Source organism: Natator depressus, chromosome 6, assembly GCF_965152275.1.
Source record: "Natator depressus isolate rNatDep1 chromosome 6, rNatDep2.hap1, whole genome shotgun sequence".
In the NCBI taxonomy this organism is placed as follows: domain Eukaryota; kingdom Metazoa; phylum Chordata; order Testudines; family Cheloniidae; genus Natator; species Natator depressus.
In genome coordinates this window covers 17,478,885-17,494,123 of record NC_134239.1, presented here as the reverse complement: position 1 = coordinate 17,494,123, position 15,239 = coordinate 17,478,885, and the positions used below count along the sequence as shown (strand labels likewise).

Genomic DNA, 15,239 nt, shown 5'->3' with positions numbered 1-15,239 from the left:
ACATGGGGGGGTCGCGAGCTGTCAGCCTTCACTCCAAACCCCGCTTTGCCTCCTGCATTTATAATGGTGTTAAATATATTTAGAAGTGTTTTTCATTTATAAGGGGGGTCGCACTCAGAGGCTTGCTATGTGAAAGGGGTCACCAGTACAAAAGTTTGAGAACCAGTGACCTACACAGTCAAGGCTGGATAATTGTGCTGGTTGCAGCCTTTTTTCCCAGGCAATGGCAGATCAACATTCCACTTGGTGACTGTGTGCCTGTTACTTCAGACACCTAATTGCATGCTAAAAGGTTGGAGGAACATAGGAGATCTCTATTTTATTAATATGATGTGTGCCTCTATTTGATTAATATCTTGCTGTCTGCTACATGAGTGTGTGTCATAGAGTGAACTGGGCCCTTTAAGAGGGAACTGGGTCAGTCCACCTGTGCCTCATTAACAGGCTCACAATGGAGCCTGACAGAGGGCAGCTGGTATCTATAAAGAGCCAGCAAGGAAACTGCAGAGTGTTAGCAGGCTCCTGCAGGAGAGTTTGAGACACCAGGGAACAAGACTCCAGCTAGGTAGAGCTGGGAGCAGCCTGCTAAAAGCAGGGAATTGAGTTGGCCTGGTAATTCTGTGAGCATCCAGTGGATAAGGGACTGCTTGGAGGAGTCTGGGATTATTATGTGCCTATAGCAAACCTGTACATAGAGAGTGAGCCCTGGAAGATAGTCCTTATGCTGCCAGAGGCTGCTTGTTTCAGGGAAGCGATCCACAGCAGGCACAGATGAGACTTCCTCAGACTAAACTAAGCAGAGGTGGTAGTGAGGTGCCTCACAACCCTGGATAGCTCTGGGAAGTGTCCTAGGGAGGCAGGGTCTGCAGAGAAACAGACTAACCTGGTCCTCAGAAGAGCAGGGGCATGAGAGAGAAGTCAGACTTCCCTAACAGTTAGCATTTCCCTCAGGCTTTAGGTAAGACAATATGCCTGTAGGATTTTGTTGTTGTTTTTTTAACCCTTATGATTCCTATGGCGATATGATCCCTATGGCAATTGGAGAAAAATACTTTGCTTTGGAGAGGCTGTTGAGAGTAACTACATTTTCAAGCTGATCACACGGCCCCAGAGGGAAGTCTCTGACAGGCGCCAAACACTGCTGGTAAATAGGGACACTGTGACCCCATGATCCAGTCTAAAAATGGGGTGAATCACAGGATTCTACCCTGAGAGAAGAGCTGGTGCTGGGCCAGGGATTTAAGGAATTGAGGACAGCTGCGGAAAAAGCAAGTGATTCTGAAACAAGTGCTCACACCATCTTGGGGCTTTTCCTCATGAGACCAACTGAAGGGAGCACAAATCAGTGAGGGGGTGGTTTCAATAAAAACATGGTAGTTACAATATTCAGTAGTTCTCTAATATACAGAAATGGACAGGCCCTTCCATTAGACCTAAATATTATTTAAAGGTCAACAGGAAAGTTCTCAAAGTTGCATTCAGTTTAAGTTCCCAATTTAGTAACAGTGTATAGAGAGAACAACAGTTCAGTCAAAACACTTTCCGCTACCATGAAAAGTCATTTGTTTTCCCACCAAGTTTCTGATCACCATCAGCACATAAAACTGAACCACGAAACAGGAGCCAAAATATATCTCCCTCCCCTAGCCCCCCGCAAATCCTTGCTGTGCTCTGGAACAGTGATGCCATCAACTTGCCCAGGACAAGTTGAACTAAGGAGGTGTTGGACAAAAAATATTTTTTCATAGCTCTCCCCCACTATTTACGCTGCATCAACCCTACCCGGATCTTACCTCCTTACAGGGGATGGTAGATTCCAGCTCAGACCTGGAAGAAAGAGTTAGATGCTTAGTGGCAAAAACAGTATCAGCTCAGAGCGTCTGCGGGCAATAATACATTTTATGCCAGGATAACCACTGAAGAAAGGTATCCTCCAACAGTGAAATTCAATGCATTTATTTTGCACCCTTCACCCATCACGTGCATTCTGTACAATAACTCCACTACAAACAGACATTGCTTTTAAGAATAAATGACCACAGAAATCTTTCCTTTCCCAAACTCTGGAAGAAAGAACCAGGTAAGAGCACAAATGAAGGAGTTACTCAATGTTCTGGAGCAGGGGTTCTCAACCTTTTTGTTGCTGAAGCCCCTCTCAATATGCTATAAAAACACCAGGGCCCTGTAGGGGGGGCGGGGGCAGACAGACGGACAGACAACTCAGGGCTGGGACCCTTGGGCATAGGCATAGTTTTACTTGGGGGTGGGGGGGGTCAAGAGCAGGCAGGGCTTGAGCCAGCTCTGCACAGCGAGGTCCAGGGAGGGAGCGCCATCTCCACCCCCTGACTCACTCAGGAGCCTGTCTGGGCTGTGGGGGGACACAACCAAAAAATATAACTCAAAGGGGGGACTCAGTTCAAAAAGTTTGAAAACCACTCAGGGTGCAGAGGGGGGTAGCTAGGGGCTGTGTGAAGTGAAGGGGTAGCTCAGGGGCAGGGAGGGGATACGGAGGGATACCTAGCGGCTGTGTGCAGGCAGGGGAGTAGCTCAGGGTGCAAGCAGGGGGTAGCTAGGGCTTGTGTATAGGGGGGTGCTATGGCTCCCAGTGTGGCTCCCAACTTTGGGAAGTGGGGCACTGGGGCTCCCAGCTTCCGCGCCCGGCTGCTCCTGGCTTGGCAGGGGGGCGGGGGAGGAGGAAGTTTGTCGGCTTCAGCCCCGTGCCACTCCCGGCTTCAGTGCTGGGGCTTGGGGCATTGGGTTTCAGCCGTGGGACTCCGTGGCCCTCCTGAATGGACTCGCGGACCCCCTGTTGAGAACCACTGCTCTGGAGAATCAGATATTTCTTCCTCTAGAGCAGGGATAATCAATTATTTTTGTCAAGGTCCAAATTCCTTGGTCAAGGCATAGTCAAGGTCCAGATTCCAGAGAAAATACAAAAACAATGATGATAATAAAATAATAAAATAATAAAAATAATAATAATAATAATAATAAGTGAATAAAAAGATTTCACGGTCCGTTCAAAAGCATCTGGCAGTCTGGATTTGGCCCGCAGTCCGCCTATTGACTACCTCTACTCTACAGCCTCCACAGGGTGAGGAATCCTAGCATTTTAACCAGATGGGTCTGACAGGTGCCCTGATGCAGAGGGCTGATCTGACTGGCCTGAATCTGAAGAGGCCCCTATCCTTCTTGGGATCCTAAAATCGACAGAAGCCAAATGCAATAGGGGGATCCTTTGTCAGGGCACCTTTCTTCCTACCCACCCTCCTGTAACTGAGAGCTGCTTTTCTCAGCTGCGGTCAGACTTTGGGACTTTAGCTGGCAGAACCCATTTTATTAGTTCCTTATGGAGCACCTTTGCTAGAGAATGAACCCTTTTAGCCTGGGATTCTTCATCAGGCTTCAGCTCTAACACAGGCTTAGAGATCACCCTCCCTGTGTTGAGGCTCCCTTTCAGAACAGGATCTCCCGGAACCTCTTGGAGGAGCAGGCTCTGGAGCAGTGTTATAGTTCTTTTGGGCCCTTTTAGAGAAGGCTTTACAAACATCACAGCCTTTAGCCAAATGCCTTTCTCCAATGCCTAAAAGGCACTTTTCAAGCCCATCTGAAACCGAGGAACAATGTGGAGCAAGGGGAACATCTTGTCAACCCTAATTTCTTACATGGGTTTGCAACACTAGCCAAAACAGAAGGCAACAAAATGTGATGAAATGGTAAGAAATCCACTACATTAAAATTTAGATTTAATATCGGGTAGCTTAACTATTTACACTAGACTCTACAAGCTCAAACTTGAGAGAAAACCCTGGTTCTGTAGTTGCTCTGGCCACTTGAGCAGCTCCTCAGGATGTCGCCTGGATAGCTGGATGGGCCTCAAGAATATTTTTGGGGAATGGAGAAATCTTGCATGAGTAGCCTTACCTGACTTTGACGGTTTTTTCTTCATCCATAAGGCTCTCCACAGAGCTGTGACCTGAGGGAAAAAAAGAGGGTGAAAAACAAAATGTAAATAAACGAATCCCAGCAAAGATTAATAAACAAATCCCTGTCAATCAAGCTCAGAACCTGGGACCTGCACATCTATCAGGCAAGGGTATTTTGAGAAGGTTCCTGCTACAAGACAAATTGCTTTACAAATGGGCTGAACTAATTCTGAAAATACAATGAGACTGCCTTCCCTTATTGCCCCAGAAATGGATACACTCCCGATATCACTCAGATTTAAATAGCAGACTCTCCTCAATCAAGACAACAGCCTGATTTATACATAGGTCTATGAGTAAACTACTGAACAAAAACTTTTGTGCTCCGCAGCAACTGATGTATTTATTTTTGTTGTGATTGTGAAGCACTGTGATGAGCATTCAATACTTGCTGACAGTTATATATCTGAATCAGATTCCCATAGTGCAATTCTCTCTCTAGAATAGTACAAGCAATGTACATGAAGATAGATTGGCTCAGCAAAGCAAGATCTAGCTGCTACCAACCTCCCATGCCCACATTGTGTATTTATGTCAAAGTGTATAGATTTGGACTCTTCCATTCATTGTGGAAGGCCCTGTCCAACCTAATGGATTTTTAAGCCATTTTACAGATGCATTAACCCCTGCAAGAGGCTTACTTACGGTTTACTCTACTGAAGGCCAAATTGTCAGCAATGGATTCCAATTGATGACAACTGTTTAAGTCAGGGGTGGGCAAACTACAGGCTGTGGGCCGAATCCGGCCCACAAGCCATTTTAATCTGGCCCTCAAGCACCCGCTGCGGAGTGGGGTCTGGGGCTTGCCCAGCACTCCAGCCAGGGTGCAGGGTCAGAGCCTGCTTCACGCAGCTCCCAGAAGCAGCGGCATGGCCCCTCTCCAGCTCCTACGCAAGGGGGTAGCCAGGGGGCTCCGCTCTGCAAGCTGCTCCCACCCCAAGTGCCACCCCCGCAGCTCCCATTGGCCAGGAACCGCAGCCAACGGGAGCTGCAGGGGCAATGCCTGCGGATAGGGCAGCATGCAGAGCCACCTCGCCATGCGTCCGCGTAGGAGCGGAAAAGGGACATGCTGCTGCTTCTAGGAACCACTTGAGGTAAGTGCCACTCAGGGCCTGCATCCCTGAGCCTCACCTCAACACCCTGTTTCAGCTCTGATCCCCCTCCCGCCTTCCAAACCCCTCGGTCCTAGCCCGGAGCCCCCTCATACACCCCAAACTCCTCATCCCCAGCCTCACCCCAGAGCTCGCACCCCCAGCCGGAGCCCTCACCTCCCCCGCAGCCTGAAGCCCCCTCCCGCACCCCAAACTCCTCATTTCTGGCTCCAACCCGGAGCTCACCCCCTGAACCAGAGCCCTCACCCCTCCCGCACCCCAACCCCAACTTTGTGAGCATTCATGGCCCGCCATACAATTTCTATTCCCAGATGTGGCCCTCGGGCCAAAAAGTTTGCCCACCCCTGGTTTAAGTGCTAGCATAAACTGGACAAAACTGTTTTCAAAACTGGCTCATGGGAATCCGTGCTGAGAATATTGTCATTACTGCTTCCATCTTCTTGTCTACAAAGTGCTTTGAGCAGAGTCTGTGCTGCAGAAATTTATACAGAATTCCCCAGATTCGCCAGAGCCATTGTCAGGACACATGAGAACCACAGTGTAGACAAGGCCACAGCCTCTAGCATGATTCTAAAGAAATGGTTTAATTGAAACAATTTAGCAGTTGTGTTAATGGTGCATGTTAAACTGTTTGTGAAAGCGCTTCTGTTTGTGCTACAGATCTATCTTCAAGAGTCATGGAAGTCCTCAGCTAGAAAACATAGATCAGTGGCTCCCAAACTGAGGGCCATCAGCTGTGACCCCTGTGTGGAGGACGCCATTTTGCTTCACACAGTGTGTTCTCACACGTATGTTGCATGTGAGGTCATGATGCACAAGGGACACCATTTTGCACTACAAAACTGCATCCACCATGCTCTCTGGGATCCCCACAGGAAGTACTTCATTAAAATAGGGTTGTGATGGCAAAAAGTTTGGGAACCCCCTGAGGTAGAACAATAGAACTGAAAGAATGTTAGTGTAGCAGCGTTCTTTCTTAGGGTTGGGTATTTGACCAGCTGAAAAATAATTGGTCAATTGACCAGGCTAATATTGTCAAATAATGTCAAAATATTCATATTTTAAAGCACTAATTTATTAGAACAGTAACTAAAGAGTAAGGACTTTAGTCTCCAACAAGCTTATAGCCTTAGATAGTTACACCTAATTACAGTTTTTTTTCTCCTGCTGATAACAGCCCACCTTAATCGATTGGTTACAGCTGGTATGGCAACCCCCATTTTTTCATGTTCTCTGTGTATATATATCTATATCTATCTTCCTGTTGTATTTTCCACTACATGCATCTGATGAAGTGAGCTATAGCTCACAAAAGCTTATGCTCAAATAAATTTGTTAGTCGCTAAGGTGCCACAAGCACTCCTCGTTCTTGTTACAAAAATCAAGTTACTTAACTGAGTTGTTTTAACTCAAAAATGCAAAACACAATGAAGTGAAGTTATACAAAGCGCAAGAATGGCACCGTGATGCAATCGAAAAAGGAGGTCAGCACCTAAATCAGAGCATTCTTGCTGGAATATTTGATCATGGTCAAATAACAGGCTATAAACTGACAAACCTGCCAAATCTATTCTTCCTATTTTCCACAATTAGTCTCATCACACAGCTTATTTCCAACCTTCTTTAGATGCAAGGGAAAGACTGTGGTGTTTACACTTCAAGAGTCTCTTACTCATTCACGTGGTGTTTACTTTTTGCATTTCACTCAGCTCCATAACAGAGGGAGATCTGTTTGAGCCAGAAAGTGAAACTCTTGCACTAAAACAATGTTTGCTTCCCAGCAAGACAAAAAAGGGATCTTTAAAATCCAATCATTCCCCCACAAACAAACATCAGTTCCCATTGCAAGTTATAAATAAATGAATGAATGAGTACATTTCTAGTCATACTAGGTCTTGAAAACGCCAGCCCCTCCTTGCCCTCCCAGAAAATGGGGGCTCCAAAACCACCAGCCAGTTTCTGTTTAAGTCACTGGGTCACAAAAATTGCTACTTTGTTTCCCAGGGAAAGGCGCAGGCCTTGATGAGAGCCCACACCACCCCTTGGTCAGCTACTGGCAGTACCAGTTTAAAAAGGGGAATTATGTCCACTGGCTTTTTCTGCAACTTTACAATGGCAAGAGACTCAAGAGGAACAGATACTAGGACTATGGTTTCATAAATCGCACTCTCACCATCTGCACCAGGGGTGGGCAATAATTTCGCAGGGGGGCCACTCCACGAATTTTGGTAAGTCAGCATGGGCCACACATTTCTACTATATTAATGGAAGGGTGCGGGGTCTAGGAGGGAGTTTGGGTACAGGAGGGGGTTCTGACCTGGTGCAGATTGTTGGGGTGCAAGAGAGGGGTGTGGGCTCTGGGAGGGAGTTTGGTGCAAGAGGGGGCTCCAGACTAGGGACTGGGGTGTAGGAGGGAGCGCAGGGTCTGGGAGGGAGTTTGGGTACAGGAGGGGGTTCTGACCTGGGGCAGAGGGTTGGGGTGGGGGAGGGGGTGCAAGGTACAGACTCTGGCCGGGAGGTGCTTACCACAGGTGGCTCCCAGCAGCACAGCAGGGCTCAGGCAGGCTGCCTGCCTGCCATAGCCCTACGCCGCTCCCGGAAGCGGCTGTGGCCGGCTGCTGCTGGGAGGTCTCTGCGCGCCCCTTGAGGGAAGGGGGGAAGCGGGTCTCTGTGTACTGCCCTCGCCCGCAAGCACTGGTCCCGCAGCTCCCATTGGCTGGTTTCCAGCCAATGGGAGCTGTGAGGACAGTGCTGGGGGTGGGGTGGAGGGGGCAGCACACTGAGACTCCTTCCCCCCCCCCCACCCCCCCAGCCGGCCGCTTCCAGGAGCAGCTTGGGGCCATAGCAGGCAGGCAACCTTTCTGAGTGCCCCGCTGCACTGTGGGACTTTTAGTGGCCCGGACTCAAAGATCGCGAGGGGGCAGAGGAGGCCGAACAGAAATATTAGTCATGGCAGGTTGGACAGAAATGTCAGACTGGCCGGATCCGGCCCGCAGGCTGTATTTTGCCCACCCCGATCTACACGGATACTGACTATTTAGGTGACCAGTTACTGGCTAGAAGTACTGGCTTTTGTGAAGTTAACACTGCACTATAAGTGTCACACTCAGCTGAGTCTCTCTAGAACTTGTGCTTATTTTTAGCAAGCCAATTTAAACACACTGACATTTAACTGAAATGTATCTAGCCCAAGGATAGTTCTTCAATGTGGATGCAGCAGGTAACTCCATACTGGCAAAGAGTCCTGTGGCACCTTATAGACTAACAGATGTATTGGAGCGTAAGCTTTCGTGGGTGAATACCCACTTCGTCGGATGCATCCGAAGAAGTGGGTATTCACCCACGAAAGCTTATGCTCCAATATGTCTGTTAGTCTATAAGGTGCCACAGGACTCTTCGCCGCTTTTACAGATCCAGACTGACACGGCTACCCCTCTGATACTTAATTCCATACTATAGCTTTCCAATGCTGAAAAAAACAGGCAGAGTGCCTGGGAATGGATCAAAGCAAAATTGCCTTGTAAACCTGAGAAACTTACGGATCACGCAGTTGGAGGCTAGAGATGATTGACGAGCTGCAATTCTCTTGGACCTCGTCCTGCTGACAGACTTCCGGATCATGCTTTCCCTTTTGCTGGCCAGTGAGTACTTCTCCGCCAATGAGGTACGGCAGCTCATGGAGGATCTGCACATCAGACTTCGACGAACAGAGTGACGGCTTGATCTGGAGCCTGTAGGGGTCCCCGTGCCGTCCTTTAAATCCTGGAAAAGTTCCTTTACTGAGCCTTGGTTATCTTCCATCTCCTCAGCGGCACGCTCCCTATTTACACTGGCTTTCCTAGTGGCTGTATTTGCTATTTTTAATTTAGATGCACTCCGGCCTTCTCTTTCCCCTTTTGGCTTAGTAGTTTCAGGAATCAACAGCACAGAGACTGCAGACATAGGCTGCATTTCTGCCATCCCAGCTTTCTTGGGAGAGTCATCATCTGAGCTCAGGACAATGACTTTGGAGACCTCGGCCCCTGTCTTGGGCAGACTTCTCTTCAGATGTAACTCAGCGCTATTGCGATCATTGACACTGATATCTACTAAGGGGACCCTTCCTTCCACTGGCTGGACAGCTGACTTCTCAGGAAGTGCCACAGAGTGCATATCAGATACCACAGCCCGGGATCTTGTCACCCTTCGAGGCGGGGAGGCCTCTTCCACCACAGCCCTGATTATTTCCAGGTCCTCTTTGCTTCGGAGTCTTCTGGAACATCGCTTAGCAGATGCTCGCTTAATACTCCTCCTTGATAACCTAATAACAGAAACAGTGAAGCAAACTGGAGCCACATAAAAGCCAACATTTCATTTACAGGCTAGAATTGGAGATGACCGTTTTCTTTTTATCAAAAAGCACCTTTCTGTGGATGATTCCATTATACTTTACTACCTAAGCATTTACGGAAAAGTTGATCTTGTTGTATACACATCCATGTGTTGGTGATGATGTGTGGTTTGGGGCACTTACAAGACAAAATTGAGATGATCTAGAGAAAAGCAACAAATTAACAGAAAGAGGTGGGCGTGTGTGACAGTCTGTACCCCTACGTGTACCCCTTTTACAAGACTATGATAAAAGTTGTTCAAAGTATACCTTGAGGTATCATTTGAAAACTCATGATTTGCTGATCATTGCTGTCCTGTTGCACACATTTCAACAACACTACATGTAAAATTATGAGATTTTGCTGTATGATGGTTACTAAAATAGGTGGTAATTCTGGGTAACACCCACAAGCCAATTTCTCAGACACAAAGATACCATGCCAGCAAGGTGTTCAAGAGTCATTACCTACTTACATAAGAACAGCCATACTGGGTCAGACCAAAGGTCCATCTAGCCCAGTATCCTGTCTTCCCACAGTGCTTCAGAGGAAGTGAACAGAACAGGTAATCATCAAGTGATCCATCCCCTGTTGCCCATTCCCAGCTTCTGACAAACCAAAGACTAGGGACACCATCCCTGCCCATCTTAGCTAATAGCCATTGATTAGCCTATCCTCCATATATACTCCATACTCAATTGGACATTCACCAGCCCAGGGTGGGGCGTGGGGGGTGTACAAAGTATGTACAATTCACCTGAAGGATAGTTGGCAGCTAACATACCCAATGGAACTGCCTGACCCCATGACCTCGCAAAGACTCTTCCAGTACAAAGGATTGGAGTATAAGGGTGGGGGGGAGGAGGAGGGAAGAGAAGGCCTCCTCTCCTCTCCACATTACATATCTCTGCTGATAACATCAATGAATACCTGAAGAACACTGAACTAAGGGGACTGGTCCCAAGCTGAAAGAAAAGCCAGCCTGTGAACTGCAAACTATGAAAAGACAGTTACCTGTTCCGTAATTGATGTTTGAGATGTGTTGCTCATGTCCATTCCATATTAGGTGTGTGTTCTCACTACATGCACCAGTGCCGGAAGTTTTCCCCTCAGTGGCATCTGTAGGGGACTAGCTTTGGTGCCCCCTGGAGTGGCACACGTATGCCGCAGTATAAGGGACACCACTGGCTCCCTCCACCCTCAGGTTGCTCCCAGCTGGCCTGGCATTTCTCGTTCATTAATGGCTGCAACTACCAGGGAGCTTGGGGCCAAGTGGGTGTATAAGTATTCATGACCCTTCACCAGCACATAGTATTTTCTCTCTGCCCTTCTTGAAATAGGGGGGCAGGGATGAGGGGGTCTGCCAAAAGGCGTTAATAATTTTAGATTCCCCCTCATATAGGGACAGCGCCACCCTAGCCGGTGCGTAAAGCAGGGGACGTCGAACAAGGAGTCCTATGTTTCCTCCAGCTCCTCAGCAGGGATCCCCAAGCTGGAGGCGACGAGTTTCAATAGTCCCTGATGTGCCTTAGCATCATCTTATGGAACGGGGGGTTGGGGTGGGGGGGGGGTGAAATCACCTCATCAGGGGGTGAGGCCGGTATTGTGGGCTCCGCCACCTCTGATGGTGGTCCTAGAGGCCGTTCCTCGGGGTTCAGGTGGACCTGAGTGGTTCCCCCTCCTGGGATGACTGTCTCTGGACGGGGGCGAGACACCGTAGCCGACGGCTTGCCCAAGGCCCCTGTCACCGATCTGGGCACTTGTGATGGGGAGCGGTGCCGCACAGATGGGGACTTGCGGAATGGTCCCAAGGCAGATTTATCCCTGGATCGTGGTACCTTGTTGCTCGTGCGGGCGGCACTGGTAGCACTATGATATCCTGTGCTGCCTGCAGAGCCTCAGGTGTTGTAGGGAGATCCAGTTGTCTGAGGCCAATATCATTGTCCGGTGAGGCAGGCATGGCTCAGGAAGGGCTAGTCCATTCTCTCTGACCTGGGGCCCCACCCACAGAAGGAGGATTGGAGCAACCCGCCTTGGATCTTGGCTCACCTCCCGCCTTCTCCTTGCCTTTGTGAGACATAGGAGATCTTCCTCTCCTGGTCTTCTGTCACTTGACAGGTGCGGGATGGGGGGGCGCTCCGCACAGATGACACAGTGCTGGGAGCAGAATTGGACCTTAGCTGCTCCGGTGCAGGAGTTAGCGCAGACTCCATTAGGAGTGCTCTTAGACGGATGTCTCACTCCTTCGTCCAAGGTTTGGAGGCCTTACAAATTTGTCAGTTATGGGGGACTCGCCCAGGCACCTCAGACAAGTGTTATGCGGAGCATAGGTTTTCTGCAGGAATTGCGGGGTTTGTAGCCTGGGAACCGGGGCATGCCCCAACCCCTGGCGGAGTCCCGCACGGGACTAACTTTTATCTTACACTAAGGGTTTTCTAAAACTATTCGTGACTATTTACAACGTTTTTTTGTTAAAGAAAAGTTCATTAACTACTGAGCAAGCAAGAAAGCTAGCCTAAGCAGCAGATGTTCTAGCACCGTCACTGGTGGCAAGAAGGAACTGAGGGTGGAGGGAGCCAGCGGCACCCCTTATACAACAGCATGTGTGCCTCCCCTACAGATATCACTGGGGGGGAAAAACTTCAGGGAACAAGGGCATGTGGCAAGCACACACATCTAATATGGAATGGACATGAGCAAGCACTCGAAGAACTGAGAATTGCCTGCAGCATCTGGTGTGGTAAGAACGATGTTTGTTTCCAATCTTATTTAGCTTGGTAAAGTTTAGGAATCAGCTTGCGGTTTTAGCTTTCTATTTGTTTTGTAACCAATTCTGACTTTTGTGCCTTACCACTTAAAATCTGTTTCTCTAGTTAATAAACTTGTTTTATTGTTTTATCTAAACCTGCGTGTTTGGAAAAACTCCACTTGGGGTATCAAGGCTTGTGCAGATCATTTTCTATTAATAAATGACAGACTCAATATGAGCTTGTATTGTCCAGGAGAGTGCTTGACAGTGCAAGATGCACATTTTTGGGGCAAAGTCTGGGACTGAAGAGTTTGCTGGTGTTGCTCTGCAGTGTAATTCATGATTGACTGACTATAGCACTCATGCAGTGTAACTGGGAGTAATTTACATGCTGGACACTGTGTGAGAGCAGACCAGGAGTGATTGCTCTCACAGCGAAGCAGTGTAAAAGGCACCCCAGCTTGGAGAACTGAGTGGACACAGCTTTTCAGCAAGTCAAATGTAGGCTGAACCATCAGAAAAATGGATATTTTGTAAGACAGTCTATCAGATTCATGACATGTCTCCAACTCTGTCCTGAGGTAGTCACAACTGATTCTAGGTGGGTAGCGAGCAATGTGAGTAAGGGAATTAATGAAGCAAGATCCTGTTTTCACACAAGTTCTCATGCAATCGTTAAGACTGGCTGCTTGGTACGGATTCTGAGATTTTTGTAATTGAAAAAGTCACAGAATCTTAGATGCCCTTTGCGCACCTCCTTGAGCAGTCTGACAAGCACTGCTATGTTGCAGAACACTAGCAGTGCATGTATAGTTTGTTTAGGGCTGCTGTAGCTAGAGAATATTAATAAGTGTGCACGCAGAACATTTACTGTGCAGTTCAATATTGTACTTTAGAGCAGCGTTTCTCAAATGTGGCCACCAGGGGTTTTTCCTGAGGCCGTGACAGTCTCCTGGCCAGAGATGGAGGAGGGGGCAAAGCAGCAGCCCCTCCCTGCAGCACCAAGGGCCTCGGGGGAGGTCTTCAGCCCCACCACATCTTCAGCTACAGGACTCTAGGGCTGGGCTTCACCCCCCTCTCCCACCGTCCCCTGATTCAGCCAGAGGCTCCGGGGGTGGGCTTCAGCTCCACTGCCTCAGCTTCAGCCAGGGGACTCCGGAAGCAGGCTTCACCCTCCCTCCCCTCACCCCCATCCTCAGCTTCAGCCGCAAGACTCCAGGAGCGGCCTTCACCCTTTCCCCTCCAGCTTCAGCCGCAGGACTCTGGGGATGGGCTTCACCCCCTCCCCCACCCCCATGGCTTCAGCCTTAGGGCTCTGTCAGCAAGCTCCGGGATTCAGCCCCTCCCTCCCCACTCTTGCCATGGGGCTCCTGCTCTGGGCTTCAGCCCAGGGTGGCAGGGCTTCAGGATGACCAGCCTTACCAGATGTCATGGGCAAGGAGCAGGGTGAGCCTGGGGTGCGAGGCTGCAGAAGTGAGCTTATGGCAATGCGGGGCAGGGGAAGCAGCAGGACCCGGTGGGGGGGCGCTGGGGGCCAAGGTGATGGGTGGGTGGCTGAGGGAGGCAGCAGGGACAAGTATTTTTTTAATGCACAATCTCCAATATCCCAAATCAGGAGAGTCTACTTTAACACCTGCAGATACAGCCCTTCTCACCTTTTCCGGATTGGGTCTTTGTTCTCATCCTGAACGCTCGAAAGTCGCCTCTTCGGACGATTTTTCTGTGATGGTGTTTTTGGCATCAGCTCTGGCTCATCGCTGCAGCTGCTGTTTTAACAACAAGACGGCAAGGAAGAGAAATCAGCATCCCCAGGGCAAGAAGGTACTTGTACCCGGGCACATCTGTCCTGGCAGGACTCCAGCTGGCAAACAGACAAAGGGGATGTCCACAAAGTCTTGCCTCTACCAGGTGAGGAGCAGGGTCCATGCCCAACAGGATACTAGAGGTCACGAACAGGCTTGGCTCCAGCCAGTCACAGAGCCAATCACCAGGCACTGGCTCTGTAGCGGAGTCCGTTAGGGGAGCTCTCTGCCCGTCTCGGGGGGGGGGGGGGGGCGGGGTGTCTCTGTATGTCTAGATCCGTGGGGGGGAGAGGAGGGTCTCCGCATTTGTGTATCTGTCTCTATCTGCGGGTGTGCGCCTGTCTCTGTGGCGGGTGGGGATCCGTCGGTGGGGTGTCCGCACATGTTCGTCGACCTCTATTTGGGGAGAGCAGGGGGCTGCCCCGAGCCCCACTGCCTGGCTGGCGGGGTGCAGGGAAAGGCTGGGCAGCCGGGGAAAGCGGACAGCGCTGCCAGTGTTCACCGCCCCGGGGCGCTCCACTGCCCCCGGCCAGGCCCGGGCCAAACTCCTCCTTCCGTGGCATGCCCCACCCCGCCCGGCCAGGGCTGGACCAATCCACCCACCAGCCCGCTCCAGGCCATTCCTCCCCCTGAATCGGTGATGGATCAACCCCCCGCCCCCGGCACACTCCTACCCCCGGTTCTGGATCAACCCGCCCAGGGCTGGACCAGAGCCCATCCCCCACCATTCCTGCCCCCCCCGCCCGGCGCTGGACCCGATCCCCCCGCCCCCAGCCGGCTCCTACCCGCTGAACATCTTGGCGGCCTCCTCGCGGATCTCCCGCAGCCAGACCATGTCGATGGCGTCCACCTGCCGCAGGAACTCGGCCAGTTTGCGGTTGCAGACCGCGGGTAGGTGCGCGGGGCCCGACGCCGCCTCCATGGCTCCGTCCGTCCGCCCGCAGCCGGCGCTCTCCCAGGCCAGGCCCGTGGCAGAAACCTTCCTTTTCCGGGCGCGCGCCGCGCCGCTACCCGCCTCAATTTTCAAATCTAACTGTCAGCTGACGTGCGTGTCGTCACACCCTTCCTGCCCAATCACATAGCGTCAAACGAGGTGGGGGGGGGCGTACGCAGCCTGCATCATAGAGACCAAAGCAGGCCTTTCTAGCCACTAGAGTCTACGATGCGGAGCCTCAAGGAGGAGCTCGCTGGTAAGGCTAGGGGGGTGAACCTAGCTGTAT

General features: G+C 50.4%; 1 protein-coding gene across 2 annotated transcripts in view; it reads right to left on the bottom strand.

The window, feature by feature from the left end:
• Nucleotides 1-15,038, bottom strand: part of LOC141988745 (inner centromere protein-like) — a 29,945-nt gene extending 14,907 nt beyond the window's left edge. For both annotated transcript variants that reach the window (XM_074954676.1, XM_074954677.1), the window contains exons 1-5: nt 14,805-15,038; nt 13,873-13,983; nt 8,638-9,398; nt 3,925-3,976; nt 1,794-1,827 (exon numbers count right to left, since the gene is read on the bottom strand). In XM_074954676.1, the coding sequence (XP_074810777.1) occupies nt 1,794-1,827; nt 3,925-3,976; nt 8,638-9,398; nt 13,873-13,983; nt 14,805-14,941 (1,095 nt within the window). In that variant the 5' untranslated portion in view covers nt 14,942-15,038. The remainder of the gene's footprint in view (nt 1-1,793; nt 1,828-3,924; nt 3,977-8,637; nt 9,399-13,872; nt 13,984-14,804) is intronic.
• Nucleotides 15,039-15,239: the final 201 nt, after the last annotated feature.